This window comes from Oreochromis niloticus, linkage group LG11 (assembly GCF_001858045.2).
Source record: "Oreochromis niloticus isolate F11D_XX linkage group LG11, O_niloticus_UMD_NMBU, whole genome shotgun sequence".
Classification (NCBI taxonomy): Eukaryota; Metazoa; Chordata; class Actinopteri; order Cichliformes; family Cichlidae; genus Oreochromis; species Oreochromis niloticus.
Genome location: NC_031976.2, coordinates 35,967,604 through 35,985,345, shown reverse-complemented (window position 1 = coordinate 35,985,345; position 17,742 = coordinate 35,967,604). Strand labels below are relative to the sequence as shown.

The 17,742-nt window shown below is 41.7% G+C and overlaps 1 protein-coding gene across 1 annotated transcript; it reads right to left on the bottom strand.

Annotated features, from left to right (window-relative positions):
• Positions 1 to 248: 248 nt before the first annotated feature.
• Positions 249 to 14,576, bottom strand: rab11al (RAB11a, member RAS oncogene family, like). Its single transcript, XM_003451216.5, has 5 exons — positions 14,272 to 14,576; positions 8,923 to 9,118; positions 6,989 to 7,182; positions 5,078 to 5,158; positions 249 to 1,988 (listed from the first exon to the last, which is right to left on the bottom strand). The coding sequence occupies exons 1-5, from the start codon at positions 14,309 to 14,311 to the stop codon at positions 1,849 to 1,851; spliced, it is 651 nt and encodes a 216-aa protein (XP_003451264.1). The 5' UTR covers positions 14,312 to 14,576; the 3' UTR covers positions 249 to 1,848.
• Positions 14,577 to 17,742: the final 3,166 nt, after the last annotated feature.

Sequence of the window (17,742 nt, the reverse complement as noted above, 5' to 3'; positions counted from 1 at the left end):
ATTTTAATTTCAGCGATCAGAGGAACGTGTCATTCTAGAGCACTGTGCAAATATCGTATTAAATTAGAGCGTACATTAAGGATTAGGTTACTAAAATATAGCCCTGTCAATATATGCACAAAGCAATCACACAGTAGCTAAAATCATGACTCACTCAATTAATTCTGCCTTTCTATCAATAAAGAAGCCAGCTACTTCCACCTGTCCTTGTTTAACAAAATCCTGAAAAGACACGAGAAGACACAGGCTTTAAGAAATGAGATTTATTTATACATATGCGGTCCAAATATACATATTAGAATAAATGTTTTAAAAGCCCTAACACCACCCAGTTTAAGACCTGTGAAGTCAACAGAAGTCTATGTTGATGTGGAAACACATCAGCAGGATAAACACCATCTGTGTCCATAACCTTTGGATTTAATCAATCCCCTCCAAACGCTACCGTCCTTTCTCCCTTTTCTCATCTATTAAACTATTAGATACTAACAAACCCAATCCTGACTCCCGATACAACCCCCCGCCCACCCTTCCACAGGAAATAAAGACAAGTGAAAGTGAGGGCAGACCTCGGGGAGATCCCAGAAGGCAGAGTCCTGTTCCAGTTACATACAGTGTACAGGGAGAGACGGAAAGGAGTAGGTGAGCAGGCAGTGGAGGATTTCATTTACAGTAAAACAAGCCATCTCGGGTACATCAGAGACCAAGGGAGCAGGGCAGGGCTGAGTGCCCTCACTACCTCATCCCCTGAAATATTATCCAGCCATCTATCCTAGCTAGCAGGCAGCGGTAGCGCAGGGCTGTACGTGCATTTAAACCCAATTCCTTGATCTCTCCCTCTCCACGGGTTCAGGGCAGGGGTGAAATAGTCACGGGCAGAGCCAGTGCCGTGTGAGGAAGTTAACCCGTCCACTAGCGACGCAGCTATCCCATCTCATTTAGAGTTTACGCTTAGCAAAGCTTGGAGCATGACTCATCTGTGGAGTACAAAGTGTGCACAGAGCAGGAAAGCCTTCCAAACAAAGATCAAAAGCAATCAAAAAAGAAATTGCATGTCAGTGTTGGGAAGGGATGTTATTGCTCTGAGAGGCCCGGTGGAACACAGCTTGAACCAACCAAATTCCAGCGTGTGCACTTAGGAAAAACGGCCCGAGCCCCTTGCCCCTACATCGGCGAGGGAGCATTACCCTTAAACATACACAAATATGATTGTAGGCAAAAGCATTAAAAAAACAAAACAAACAAACATAAAACGAGCGAGCTCCCCGTGCTATGAAGAAATCAGAGTGAAAGCTATAAACCAACTAAACCCTTTGGCCAAACAAGACATCAATCTAGTGTTCAATAAATATTAGAAGGGGACATTCTTTTCGGAAGAATCTACATTTTGCGAAAATGGGAAGGACAGTGGTTGCAATTCAGTCTCTTGGAAGAGGATTTTTACAGCCCAATATCCCGCTAGAGGGAAACTGAAAGGAACCATTTACTAGCTTGTAAAATAGAGCTTTCAAAGGGAGGACACGAAAGGAACCTTAATAAATTTTTTTTCTTAGATTGCAAATCAATTCTGATCATGTGCGTCTTTAATGAACAGTGCAAGTCACCCGTTTTCTTTCCATCGACACCAATCCTCCCTCAGAAAACGTCCCGCTTGCTTATTTAAACTTCTTTACCATCCCCTCCTCTTCACTGTATCGAGTTTTCCCAAACAGACAAATCAGACCCAAGTGTCCTCGTGTGACTCTCTCTACCTGTCTCCATTTTCCCTGTCCATCTGTCTGTCTTTCCTATCTGGCTGTTTCCCCCATTTGCCTGGAGGTAAAGGAGGAGGAGGTCAGCGGGAAAGTCTCAGTTGGACTGGCAGCAAGCGCCCTTATTGGATGAGTTTTGGGTGGGCTCAACGGTGATGGGCACTACGTTGGAGGCTGGTGAGAAGTCTGAGTCGCTGCGTCCTGACATCTGCCTCTGTGACACGATGTTGTAGATGGCTGTGATGAGAGAGGGAGAGAGAGAGAGAGAGAGTGTGGGGTGAGAGGGAGTAAGTTACGTGTAGATGCCTATAAATCCAGCCAACAGTGGGACATATTGTGATAAGGACAAGCAGCATGGCAAAACTGAACAACAACTGCTCTATCCAGACTCCTGGCAGCAGTGACGGATTCTTTCCATCCTAAACTGGCATCGTTATGTCATGTGGCAGAATCAAGTCTCAATTTAGGCATTCCCCAAAGCTGCAAGATGCAATACATTTTATATTAAAATTGCAAGAACTGTGATCTGCTCCTCTGATCCTGCATGCTCATGCTGAGAAGCAGAGAATGCAACCAAGTTTCACAGGCGATACACAAGAAGCGTTCCAACACACAGCGAGCATCGGTTCTTCTCTTCATCCATCTGCTTCTACTACACTTCAAAACAGGGCAGTGAGAGTAATCAGATTTTAATTTCAGTTACTAATTTGGCTTTATGTGTTTAAGTTAACAGACAATTGATTCATATTTTTTTTTTGTCTGCGTGGGTTCTCTCCAGGTCTTCTGCCTTCTCTCCCACAGTCCAAAGACATGCAGGTAGTGGGGTTAGGTTAAAAGATGAATCTAATTTGTTCATAGGTGTGAATGGTTGCTGGTCTTCCTGTGTTAGCCCAGTGACAGACTGGTAACTTGTCCAGGGTGCGCCCCGACTCTCGCCTCACGGCTGGGATAGGCTCCAGGCCTCCCAGCGACCCTGAATCGGATAAGGGGAAGATGATGGATGAATAGTTTAACTAGAAATGTTTTTTTTTTTTTTGCTGGGGGGGGGGCAGGTTTCCTAAAGAGCAGTAACAAATCTTTAAAAGGATAAATAAACTGTGCCATAAAGGCTCAAGTGGCTCAGTGGTTAGCACCGTCACCTCACCTTCCTGGTTTTAAACTTGCCTACCACCCGGACCCTTTCTGTGTTGCATTTGTATGTTTTTCTTGTAACTAACATGCATGTTAGTCAGGGAAATCAGCCACAGGTGTGGGTGTGAGTGGTTTTCTTGTCACTGCATGAGTATGAAGGACTAGTGAACTGTCTTTCACCCTGTGAAGCTGGGTTAGGTCGTTTTCATGCTCGCCTCGTGATGATTTTCACGTCATATCCTGTGTTGTGAGGCACAATCTTTGTGGCGCGCCTCTACAATCAGGTATACATGGCTGAATCTTTGTGACGATGGCGCAGCAATGAGTGAAGTGACCACTGCGGAGGGTATATTGGCACCTTTAGGCTCCCGGGCCAAAAACCTGAATAAGCAGTTTCCTTCCTAAACGCTCACTTTGTTCATCGTGAACGAAGATGACGGAAGGAGAATGTTTGGACAAAAAGATCCTTCTTAAAGAAGTTAATGTTGTTTGTGTGAGTGGTCTTTCAGTCTGGTTTCCATATGTGAAGCTATGGAGAGATCATTAATGGTTGCAGCTTTCTTTGTCTGATTATCAAGGGTTTTTAATGTGGCCCGCTTTCGCCGGTGTGGAACTGAGGTGTTGGTTGGCTCCTGGGTCTCCCCATGTGCGTGGCTCATGGAGGCAGAGGACCGGAAGGGAGTGGCCCTTGCAAGTTTGGATCCAACTTCCTACAGGATTCCCCTCCCATTTTTTTTTCCATACATTTGAATACATACACAGGGTATATAATAGGCTCCACATAGTTTGCTAGCACACGGGCCTCTTGTCCCATTGGTACCCACAGATATCTCTCTACAGAGGCTGCAAGGGAACAGTGAGTGCTCTTACAACACGGGCTTACAGTCAAAACTCACTCCCTACCAGATAATCCCCATATCACGTCCCCCTCATTTTCATTTCCAAGGAAAACTCGTGCAAAAAGTCCCATGCTTTTAAAGTTCAATGAACGTAAGACATTTGTTTAATTTTTGAATCACTGTGTTGAATAATCACAATAACAATTATTGACCAAAAGCATCATAATTATGGTTTCTGAACACAATCAATCAAGCCTACGTGAAAATATTTCAACTAAACATTGACTTGGATGTCACTGGAGCGGTCAGGACTTGTGCAAACACCTCTGGCTTGCTGTTGCATACTCCCTCTTTAACTAAACTGCACCCAGATGTGGAACAAAACGGTCCTGAAATAAAAACTGCCTATGAAGCAAGAACATTTAAAGCAAAACAAGGCTCGGCGCTCTGATGTGACGTGTCAGGTGGTGAAAACACAACTCATTACTACAAACCATACACAGCCCCAGCTGCAGTGCATATATACATGATGACCCTTGATGACCCAAGAACTATCCTCTGCTACATTAGCGATGGCGTCTTTGCTCCAGTGGGTCCAAAGTTCAGTTCTTACTAGCTTGCTGATGCACGGTCACTCTTCTCTCTTAATGAGCCAATTAGCACTGTTAACTAAATTGGGCTTGTTGGTTTGAAGTTTATGTGAACTAGAAATTACTGATAAAGCCGTGGCGTGGACAGAAAGGCTCAAACTACTTGAGCAGAGTAAGAATATAAACTGGAAGAGGCGCATACTTGCAGGCTGATAGCCCTTGGGGCAATTCAAGTGGAAGCACCACTCACTGTTGGATTGTCCCTTTAGGCACTCCAGGGGTTGACTGAGTCACAACAATTGCTGTTTTTCTCCATGTTATCCAATCTTACACTTGTTAGTGTGGCCATATGCCTCCTAGGGAAACGGCTCATAGACATTCACTTAGGAAAACATTTGCGAACCCACATCACATTTTCTTTCTTGAACAAGTTGTAGATGCATCTGGTAAGGCACATTTGTGCCATCTCTCAGGACTGACTGGTCTTTCAGTGTTGCAATTATTCCTGTTTTTGACCTTAAAAAAAGATCAAGGTGGTGTTTCTGCACACAGGGGTGGATGCTGAGGACTGATTAGATGGATTTTGCTGCCATCTAGTGGCAAAGGTAAGGTATTGTTAGATCAACTCAAAGACTAGAGTATTTACGTATATTCTCGTATATTGCATACAAAAACTTTTATTAAACGGTGCTTCTCTTAAGTACCAGAACACATTTCGATATGAAGTAAATGCACTATAGAAAATAACCACAAACGTGACACTCACCTGTGAGGATCGTCTGGAAAGCCAGCTCCACATTAGACGAGTCTAACGCTGACGTTTCCAGGAAAGACAAGCCGTGCTTCTCTGGAAAACAAACAGGCACAAAAGACCAAGTAGTGTTAAAGCCAACACCATTCTAGCTTCAACATCGTCACTGAGCTGAGGTTTATTTCACTGGGACTGATTTTTTTCCTGCATTATGTGCTCACTCCAGGGCCTCTGTAGTTCTTTCAGCCGCTTCCTGTTTGACGGCTCATGTCGTAGTTTGATGTTTTTGATTAGATTTATTAGTTGACAGAATATTAATTTGCTATTTTGATAACCGTTTATCCAACATTTGGTGATACAGAATTTATCTGACATATTCTGTAACTGTAATCCAGCTCGTCTATGACACAAATCTGCTTTCTGTGCGTGAACACACTCCACATTCAGTCCTTTCCAAGTCTTCTTCCAGTTTTCCTTCCAGTTAAGAACAGAGGGTGTTGAATGTTGTACATATGCTAAAATCTTAAGCTCTATAAATAAGTTGAGTTTACATTATAAAAAGTGAAATAAATTATGTCGGCTAACATGCAAAGTGGTTTACTGGGTAAATCAACTGCCAATCTGACCAACTACAGATATAAAACACATAATTAAATAATAATAATAGGCAACCTAGTCTGTGTGGTGTCTTCTTTTGAGAGAAGCCTTTACTATCACACTTTGCATACATGTGTAAACCACATGGTCTTTATGTAAACGAGGCATCATAAATTATTTCAGAGTTGTATACAAAAGTAGCAGCACTGACTGATAAACCTCTCACAGCAACAATGACACTCTTTACGTGACTACAGACAGGAACAGGAATAGTGTCTGCAGTCAAAGCAGCAACACGGGTTAAAAAAAAAAATCATCAAGTTCAAGTTCAGTAAGTAAAGAAACCTCCAGCCACTGAAAACCAATCAGCATGTCAAAAGCAAACAGAGGACTTTACATTTTCAGAGTCAGTGTTAACAAATCCTTTTGGTGTTCTTTCATTAAAGTACTTAAACACATTCAAGTAAAATAATTTACAGCATCACAAGCATTGCAGACACGGGCAAAAATAAACGTGTGCACTGAAAGGCGGAGCGGGTTTAAAACAAAAAAAGAAAAACACAAAGTGTAAACAGAACTGAAATAAAACCTTTGACAGATGTAAAAATATTAACCGTCAGGAGCACAGACGGCATGTTGAAAAGTACTTAAGGACCCAATTAAAGCAGCTAGAGATCACTTCATCCCATGCATTCATTAGCGCAGCTTTAACCTGATAACAATCTAATGAGGCCGTGTCCTAGAACCTCACAAATCAATACAGCACACATTCTCTATGTGCACACAAGGTGTAACATTTCCACACACAAACACTTCACTTGTGCAGCCTGCCATTTATTAATGACATCCTAGAAATACTGGAAATGTATTTTTAGCAGCATCATTCAATTACTAGTGGACAAACCTTGCACTCTTATTTTGAAAGTGCAGACACCCAAAGAGGCATATCTTACTGGCCAGATGACTGTTGGAAGTGATGGATATCATTGAGCTGCTTCCCCCAGATGGGATCCTGAGTAAAGTGCCAACAATGCAGATTCTCCTCAACTTTACATTAGAAAAAAAAAAAATTTAAACTCTGCTACAAAACACTTTTAGCCCCTATGGACAGTCCCCTTCATAACAACTACATGATGGGTGAACTTAGGTGGAGTTACCACCTTGACTGACAAGTGTCCTGACACATGGAGCTGAAGCTGATCTGCACCTGTGAACATCATGTGGATTTCAGCTGGTTCTATTGTTTGAAGTATCCTGGAAAATATTTACAAATGGCTTCTGCAAACAGAGTCTGTGAGAAACACTGCAGCGCCGTTACAGTTACGTTACCTGCAAAAGCCTTGGCCTCGTCTGTGGGCACCGCTCTCAGGTGGCGAAGATCACTCTTGTTACCCACTAGCATGATAACTATGTTACTGTCTGCGTGGTCCTGCAGCTCCTTCAGCCAGCGCTCGGCGTTTTCGTACGTCAGGTGCTTGGCAATGTCATAAACCAACAGAGCTCCAACGGCTCCACGGTAGTACCTGGACAATGCGAGATCAGACAAATAAGTTAAAAACTCAGGACGCTACTTGCAGAAGCCTGTAGCTATCAGGATTCACTGTGTGTGTCACACTGACTCAGCCAGCTCTGAACAAAGAAATAAGCTGTGAAGCTACAGCGACTGCACACAAAGCCCATAATGCAAATGAGCACTGACTTCTTGTTTTAAAAGACTCGCTGCGCTCACTTCCTCAGAGCCTGTGGGGTCTTCACAAAGTTCATGCGGGTAAAGCAGCATCAAGGAAGAGAACTTTAAAAAACCCCAGTAGGAACAGAGATGACGAGCTAAAGGCTTCCTGTTTGAAGTCAAACAAAGGTAAATTTTGGAGTTTTGATTACTTCTGATAATCACTTTCTAGCCATTTTAAAATTGATAAACTGACTGAACAGAATTCATGGATGGCCCTGATAACACACTCGTAATGCAGTCCATATCATTCGGCTATAGATGATGGTTTCGAGAAAAGAGCTCAGACACAAGTTAAAACGAGGTTTATATTCTAGAGCCCTGCCCTGCATTTCTGTTGAGGCAAGAAACACTCTTGTCACCATCTCTTTACGACTGTAAAGCCCTTACTCACCACTTTACTTTATATATTTGGGTTCAATGTCCTTCCATAGGCTCAACCACTGCTTTACTCTTATTTAAAAGGCTATTCTTGGTCTGCTCTCGTCTCTCTTACTCTCCTACAGCCATCAAAAGTATGAGAAGTTGTGATCTTTGGTCCCAAGACTTATTCCCTCTGTCCTTACAGGCACTGGGCTCTGTAGTTTGTAATTTATGAAAAAAAAATCTGGAAGTAGCAGCAAAATTAAATAAACTTTAGGGAACTGCTCATTAAATAATTTCAGATTCTGTGTATCACGCTTTCTTTTGCACATGCATTTGCGTGTGTAAAATTAGTTTGTCTGAGTTTGTGTGTCTAAGACACACCCTGCATCAAGCCCAAAATATTAAGGCACACCTGTAGTAACATCTGCCCAAAATAACCTTCACATCACCTGACATGCTGTCAGATTATCATAACACAAAAGCACTTTAGAGCCTAACTGCAGCATCTGGACAAAGGCACAAACATGTGACTGTTTCTGGACTGCTGCAGTTATTCAGTGAGGTTTTCCACACTCCTGTACCGTGCACCTTGCCTCTGTCGCCTTCTCAGACACTTCAAATCACTTAAATGGTCTTCTGCTTCTGATTCAGATCCTACACTCTTTTAAATTAGACAAGTTTCTCTCAGAAGAGCTGCTTTGTTTCCCAGTGCCTATTTAGTTTCCTACTATTCAGCAACTGGTAAGCAGAAATCATTGTTCAAGGGTATAAGATTCTGCCTCTGTATGGCAAACGAGTGTGTACACAGTACCAATAAAATAAATCAACCCTTCAGTTATAATGTTTTGTGCAGTTGTTTATTGCAATAATAAACTACAGGTGTCACAAAATGCTATAGCACATTTAGACTCATCTCAGGACACACCCTTTGGGAGACACTGGTCTAAGTAACCACTTGCTTAAACAGGGAACACTTGCTGTGAAGGGATCATGTTTCCTAGTTAAAAAGGAAGGAAACATAACAAAGGCCCTTTTTCTTTCCTGTTCCACATAATTCTATACGATTCTTCTAACTGATGCATGTGGACCTGTTTGTGTACAGGTTAAAAAAAAAAGGTTTTTACTTGTGTGAAGTGTGCATCTCTGCATGCGTGTGTGACAAACTCACGCTGAAGTGATAGCCCGGTATCGCTCCTGTCCAGCTGTGTCCCAAATCTGAGCCTTTATGGTCTTGCCCTCTACTTGGATGCTACGTGTGGCAAACTCCACACCAATGGTGCTTTTGCTCTCCAGGTTGAACTCATTTCGGGTGAAGCGGGACAGCAGGTTACTCTTCCCTACGCCCGAATCTCCAATCAGCACCACTGCAGGGAAATAAAGAACAAAGTGGAACAGTCAGCAGAGTCACAATGTGTACTGTTAAGTCTGCCTGCAGGGGGTTGTTTGTGCTCGTCTTAATGCTACAGTTAAAAAATGCATAAGGAAAATAAACTACACTACTCTATAATTTGCTATTAGGTGGGCGTGTTTTAGCACCACAGCTCACTTTATGGCTGCAGCTGGAAAAGCAAAAGTTCAGAAGACCAACAGTCTATTATGCCATAAAGACGTTAAACTGAACAAGATGGGGAGATTTTTTTTCATTTCTTAATTACATTTGATCCTCATTTCTGTTAGATGGCCTTCCTCGCCAGTGATGCACATGTGTGGCTCCCAGCCAAAGCACAGCAGAAACTCAGGGGACTCCCACTGAGTATACAAAATATCACAACCACCTGCTCTTTTCAGGAAATACACGCAGGCTGAGCACAGAAATCCAGGTGAAACCGCTGACGTGCACTCATCAAATCTAAGTCGGGCACCGCAGTATTAGACTGAAGGGCAGAAGAACATTTTTAAACATACAGAGCTGAAACATACGCTAAACCACATATGTGTAGCATTCACTGCATCGGTAAGCTGATGCAGTTTTTTAATAGAATTACTTCAAAATAAATGTTTAGACGTAAGAGATTTAGAACACATTTTGGTGGCTGATGCATCTTAAATGGATGAGCAAGAAGATGAGTGCATAACAACAGAAGTTAAACTGACAATTACCACACATAACAAAAGCAAAGAAACGAGCCACTTTAGACAAGAAAGTAGGTTTTCAGTCCTTTACCTTCCCCTCTGTGTCACTGAGCCTTGAAGATGGTGCAAGCGATATCCCAAATAAACCAATGGACACAGCGTGAAGACTAACAACGCTACAAAAACCAAACATTGACATATCAAATCTGTGCCAAACAATCAGAATGAGAACTTGGAGAAAAAAACCTCTTCACTGAGCCACTACAAAACTTATGACTGAAAATATGAAAATCTTCTTAGTAATATAAAAGATAAGATCAGAGTCAAAGAAAACATTTACGATATATGATTTAATGTTTAAATTTAATGGCTCGGTTTCTTTTTAAAGGTAAAGTGTATTTTTGGCGAATGGCTTCTTGAGGCCCACCTGCAGTACCTTCACTGCCCGTACGTTGGGAATCGCTGCTCAAGTCAATCATTATAAACTACAATTAAAGCAAAACTGTCAACAGTTGAACCTAAAGAGTCAAATCTTACAGTCAGCTGAACACCTTTCCGACATTCATTCTTCTTTTTTCAAGGTGAAGCTGAATGTGAAGCTCTCCTCTGTGTCTGCAGTGTTGTAGAGGTGAAAGCACAGACGAGAGCGCTTGCAGATAATCTATCAGAATTTCCCACAGTGGTCCTTTCTTACATGCCGCACACATCAGTAGACAGAGCGAGCAGAAGGCACCACACATGATGCTAACTTGCTATATGATAACTGCACCACAATATCTGCTCTACTACTCACACATCTGAGACTTTGTACTAGCGAGCTGGCAGGTTATAGAGTGGTTAATGTCAGATCTAGCATTGGTCTCGGGTGATATCTACAAAAGTTCAGAAGTGGTGCAGTGCAGGTGTGAAAACTGCTCTTAATTTCAATGTCTCGTTGGAGAAAATTAGGAACCGAAAACAACAAGTCTCAGTCCTCTCAGGCGGCATGTCTTAATGACATGTTTACACCAAACAAGAACACGAACGGAGGCAAACCAACAAAAGTTTAAAAAAATGCTTCATGCTGTGACAGGAAAGCCAAAAAAATAGAAGTTCGTCAAAAAAAAATGATCAAAATTGTAGGAGATGTTGGTGAAAAGTGATAATCTACTGTAACTCCACTCCAGCTACTGGTCGTACTCTCCTCCTCTTGTTGGCTGTTACGGGTAAATATTTGATCGTCTCCAAAAACCCTCCAGTGACTGTACTTGTGTGAATAACACAAGGCTTCATGTTTGGTGTGAACACACCATTAGGGACACCCTCTCTGTGACATCATGAAGAGTGAAGAGTGTTAAAAAAAAAAAAAAACTGTGAGAAACTGAGCGTTTTGAAGCCCGAGCCTTTGGCTCACAAGGATCACTGACTTACAGTTTTCAGACACATGACAGAAAATAAAGAATAAAGGATATTAGATAAACTTTACCACTAAACAGGGTTTGATTTATACTTTAAAAAAGGACTCTACTGGATCTTCACGTAAAAAAAGTGGAACCAGGCATTATCAGGATGTTTGTTTGTTTGTCACTTCCACATTTGGCAGGTGCGTCACTGTCAAAAGGAACCTACCACCCCAGCTCGCCACTCCTGATCTTAGGTAACAGGAACTTGTTTGGAAAGTTGAAACTGCAATAACCAATCAACCGCTGCATCTGCACTCCCATTTAAGCAATGCTGTCCTTTCAAAAATGAAACCGTGTATTCAAGTTTTACCAGCACATGACAGGCAGAAGTAGAAACAGCTCCATGTTTTCCTGGCTCAGTTAGATACTCGGGAATAATGAAAATTTCCGAGGTACATGGGGGCTACGCATCAGAACAGTGCAGGCATCAAAAAAAAAAAAAAAAAAAAAAAATAGATGACGGTGTTACTCCATTTTGTCTTGCACAAAGGATCTTGGGCGGAGGACTAGAAATCATTATGCAACCTTTTCAAGGCCTCTCTCTGCCAACAGACAGGTAATTCCATGGCTGCGTTACACACCCATTCCCTCACCTATTGTTGAGCTCGAATTCCTCACAAAAAAAAAGATATGACAGCCTTCTATTATACTGTACAATCCTGCACCCAGTACATGTGGGAGTGAAGAATGAAGCTAAAATAATACTGAGAACCCGAGTCTATCTGTTCAGTGAGATTAATTAATGTAATGATATCCCCTTGAGTGCCAATACACAGAATAAAATGACTATTATTAGGATTCCCAGGATTGTTCTTGCCATAAAATGATAGTAATAAAAATACTTCTAATTTCTTTTTTGTTGTTGTTGTTTTTTTAAACAGAAGTTAATTTATTGTTTTTTAAATGCCTGGAAATATTAAAGAAATGCATAAATTTATGATAACAGACCCCAAACGTAACCTTAACATATAAGTGAACTAGTCCTGCTTACATTATCATACGTGAAAAGTCTCATTACGGTTCAGGAAAAACCCTGATTAAATGATGCATTTCTTCAGTTCTATTTAAGTGAAGTTAATGTAGTGTTTAATGCTTGAGGCTAGCAGGATAATTGCTTTTTTCATCAGTACTTTTTAGAAATCAGTGGATGAGATTAGTAAAAAAGAGTGAATACATATGAAACGTGAAAATGATGTGAAGAAGTGTCACGAGGCGCAAAGAAAAACCCAGAATTCAGACTCATACGTGTCAAAATGTCTGTGAAAGGAAAGAGGTGCAGCAGGACAGCAGGACGACTTCCTGTGCCGATGTCGCCGTCAGTATGAAAATGCTCATGTGACTCACTGCGAGCTCACCCAACCTGACTCACGCTGTCCAGCAACAAGGTGCAACAGGAGCTTGTAAGGGGAAGAAAGAAAAAAAAAAAAAAAGCAGTGCAGTAAAAACCCTTCCCTGGTTTAAGTGGCGGCTGATAAACTTATCAGTGTTCCCACACTGCTGCTCATTATTCAGATAAATTTGGTCACCAAAAACCGCAGCTACTGTATCTGAGGAGGGTGAGTCAGCCCGCAAGTCTTTGCTTCCCCGTCCACTGAGGAAGAGTTTCTACGAGGCCCACTCGTGCAGGTATTTCCAGTTCGACAACACGTGCATGGTTGGTCTTCTATATTTAAATAAGCCTGTGAGTGCGTCGTTTATCACGGGCGATGATAAGACAACTTTGAACAATTGGTTCCAGTCACAATGTATTTGGCACTTGGTGACACGATCTACGAAAGTGTATACGCTTACAGTTTTATAAGCTGCGAGTATTTTTAACTCTTACGCCTTTTAACAACTCTGCTGGCAATTAAAGCAAGAAATCAAATCTAAAAATGTGACATTTTGCTTCTTATGAGGTGCGAGCAAACATTTTGGTGATTTTAACATAAAGGTTTGTGGCAAAAAGACATTTTTCTACACGGGTCACCCTCACGGATCAATGTTAGTATTGATTTCTTAGTCACGGCCTTGGTGCCTTTCAGGCAGACAACTTCTCCGGCAGAGAAGAAGTTATTTAATTTAAAAAAAATATGTGTTTTAAATCCTATGAACAGCAGCATAAGCACACATGCAGGAAGTGAAGGCCATGTCAACAAAACAGGGGTCATATTTCCTCCTCTTCCTAGAGGTTGGCGGACATTTTGTGCCAATATACACACACATATATATGAAAATAAGGATGTGTTTGGTAATCTCTCCGTTTTTAATCAAGTCTTTCAGACATCTGCAGAGCAGTGACATACACTTTAAATATTATCTGTACACCTGCAGGAAATACAGGATCAGCATTTCCTCCTCTTCCTTGGTGGGGTGGGTAGACATTTTGTTCCAGTATACAAAACTAAATTGTACTCTTTAAAATTGAAACTGTCTCAGTCATGTCCTCTGTGCCTAATTAAGGCTTTCAGAAGTCGGACAGAGCAAAACAAATACAATAAATGAAGCAAAGACTTGTAATTTCAAGGTATCCAGGGAGAAACCAGAGCATATTAGCAACTTTTAATGATCACTGAAAGGGTGTGATTGCTACAGAAAGCGGTTTGGTGAGATTTTCCGAAACTTTCTGTACATTCAGACTCCTCAAGTATTCAGTCCTGACTTCCAAGCCTCATCTTACGAACCCCCCTGTCGACCAACGCCGCATCCCACGACGATTGCATCATAGGCCTGCAAGATGTTGACTCCCCGGCAGATGCTGCTCAACGCCATACATGAGAGCTCGGAGCTGCCTCCCAGTCTTCCAATCGCACGGCCACGAGTGAGGCTATATGCCCACTTCATAACTTGGGTTATAACTAAAAGCACTCAAAGTTACAGGTCGATGCAGGTGCCGTCGAGTCGACGTGTGGCTTACGTCTCCTTTCACCTTGTTGTTAGGCACGCCGCTCGGCATCAAATGACAGCCGCTCACAGGTGACGCGAAAACGGAGCCAAGAAGCTACAGGTTAGCGGCCGCTTACCTTTGAAGAGGTAGTCATATTCGTCTTCTCTGTTGGTCATAGTGTCTCCTCTGCTGTTTTACTCGAAGTCGAACAAACTTCTGGCGTATTCACTTTTACTTCGACAGCGACCCAGCACCCGCTCACGACTCCGACCTCACGCGACCAGCGATTAGTTGTCACTCCGACGACAGCAAGGCTCGACTCGTGTCACACATGAATTACTGCGAACACAACTCTGAGCTCGGAAAGTTTCGCCTCCTCTTCCTCACTCTCTGTCACTTGCCATAACCGAAGCTGCGACGTCACGTCGAGTCAGAAGTCCCGCCCCCCACTCGCTCCCAATGGTCAATAGCTGCTCGACACCTGTCACGGGCGTTGATGTGATTGGTCCGCTGTGCTGTCGTTCACGATTTAGTTGCCGGTCGTTAACTGGGATGACGTCTGCAGCCCCAAGCCTCAACAGGTAATACCGAGCCTCAGACAAAGGTAGCTTTTAAAATATTTGCCGTCCACCTTTTTCGTATCGAACTAAGGTTAAAATCTGACTTTTCTACTGATAAAATCTATACCAAGCTTGCAAAATTTTCACAAGCAGGAACTGACAGTTGAAGTTTTAGCTTGTAAAAATAACCTTTGCCCCATAGGTATTTAAAATGTTAGTTAAATAACAAAAAATAAGTTCAGTTAAATCCAGTTTTATTTACATCAGCATCCATCATCTCAAGATGCCTCTATATTGTAAGGTAAAGATGCTATGATACCACAGAAGGACTCCTAACAGTTATATAATCCCCTATGAGCATTCACCTAGCAGTGGTGGGAAGGAAGAAGTCCCTTTTGACAGGAAGAGACATGCATCAGAACCAGGCTGAGGGAGGGGCAGTGTGGATGAGTGGACGAGTGAGAAGAGATGAAGGGGGATCATGGAGAAAGGTTGTTACAGTTCACTAAAACACCTGCAACATACACCATGGCATTATGAAATCTTAAGCCTCTATGCCACTCAACTCTACTCTGCTCGATTTTGATCGTTTTCCCATTACATTTTAGTACCAACTAAGTAATGCGGCCGAAAGTCCAGTGATGTCATTTGTATGCGACAAAAACACAACAGTGGAGGATGTGGAGGTGATGCTCAGTCAATGGCTTTTTTGGTGGCTTTTGTGCAACCATTTCCCTTGTTTCTAGGGTCAAAACTGATGGTTTGGACTTGTGTGAAAGAGTCGCTCTCATGATTCATTCAGTGATTGGCCTATCGGAGGTGTGCAGTCTGTAGACGTAACATTTTCGGATCAACTCAGGTTGCTTGGAACCCAAGCCAAGTAGGTACTAAAAGTCCCTGGTACCAGGTACTAACTCCTAATAAAAAAAAAATCCCAGAAAATCAAGTCGAGCAGAGCCGAGTAGATCGTAGTGTAAAAGAGGCATTGGAGAAACTAATTCAGTATTTTTTATATATTGAAGATAATCAAGCCTAATCTTTCAGAGATCCTGTCAGGTAGGGGCCTGCCTTTTGGTTGCAAATATTGCAATTTGTTCTCTGTGTAATTCATTTGAAAGCTTTACTTGTTAAATACAAATCTACAGATACCTTATATAGTATCATTATTGATAAAACTACAGAGAAAGTAACTAAAATAATCTCCAGCTGCAATATTAACATGATATGCTGCAAACATAAGTCAAATTAAATGCTAAAATGTTCACGCAATTAGGCTATTTAAGTAGAATCATGACTTTTCTGCTTATTCTCAAGTTTTTATGCTCTTTAAAAAATTTGTTATTTTCCGACTTTGAAAAATGGCTATTCAATAGATAAAAATATTTTTAACTCAATTTTTTCATGTAATTCCTTATATATTAGGGCATGGGCTACTCATTAGACTGAAAGTCACATTTTAAATCTATTTCTGATCAAATATCCTGATTTCATGATGGCCCATCAAACCCCTCAAAAATCCCAGAAATGTCACTCGCATGAAAATCTAACAAAGCTCAATCCTCTCGCAGACAATGTGGAAACATGGGTGTGTAAGATATAAAGATTTGCACCACATTTATTTTCTGTATAAACTTCAGTGCCAAAAGAGACTTGTTAATAATAAACAGGCCACATAGCCTAAGCACATTAACCACCAGTTAAAGAATGAAACACTCAGACTGAGAAAGCTTATGAAATTCCACAGTGTACTAATCAACAATATGTTCAGATAAGATTTCACTGCATTGTTTTTTATTTATACTGTTTCAACATTGTGGTCATGAATCCAGACATGAGTAGCACAGATCCGCTGATACTCAGTGTAAAGAGTCATTGCTCGTTCAGCTCATTGTTTATCAGGCAATCCCCTACCTTCCCATACAACAGCTGATCTAGAAAGAAATCACCTTTTAATTTCCATGCATCATCATCTGACCACCATTGATTGGGCCAGTTAATTATCTGCACCCAGCGAGAGGAAAGACGATGTCACGGTTGAAAAGGTTGCCCTGACCGGCTCTGCTAGACGGACGTGCTGCTGTACATCTAAAATTCATTTGAGTTTTTCCCCCAGAACTTTTTCCACAAGTTAGTGTCTTCAAATGTATTGAAGTTTATGAAATTTTCAGACCTCATTACAGATTTCCTCTGAGGTTATGACCCTTGGTGCGGCTAAGCACTTCATGTGGAGCAATGAGCAAGTCTGAATCGGAAACAGACTTCAGCCAAATGTTTTTAATACTCTAGCTCAAAGAGTTTCCAAGAGAGCTGAGCTCACTACAAGGAATGATCTCACTTTACTGGAGTGTGCTTCTGTGATTTAAAACTACTGTTTTATTGGGAAATGATAAACGTTACTAATACTTTTGCGAGTGGCAACCTTTAGATTTAAAAAATGACCAAAAACTGCAGTTCCTCCGTGTTCAAAAGCAGGTCAGCCCCCACAGTGTCCTGAGTTATTCCTGTTTAAACAGCATTAAAAATCTTGTTGACAAAGCGGTACAAGAAGGAGGTTGGGGTCTCTGTGGATAATTTACTCCTTCACAACAAATGTGGCTGATTTTTTTTACATGTCTCTGTCCAGTTTGGATGACAAAGCTGTAGCAGCATCTGCGAGCCGTCTGCTAGGCGTCTTCTTGCTAAGTGGCATCACCGACATGGACCTCTTCACTAGGGTTGTGCTTTTGGTGTCATTTGGAGCATTTTAATGGAATTATCTAACAAATGATATGGACTGCTGTGACAGGTATCTGTGTCTGTGCACCGCACCCTTATAGTTTATGGATGGAGATTGCTAATCAATCAATCAGATCAGGCTTTAAAATGCAAGGTCCACAACTAGTGGGTGACATCACAGTGGGTACATTCACCTTAGTTTTTATTTATTTCTTCTTCTTCTTTTTTTTTTTACAATAATAAATAAAAGGTAAGTGTTTAAATCCTCTGACTGGCCTGGGCCTTTCTGTTTTGATGTTCTCCCCATGACCGTGTGGCTTCTCTCCAGCTAG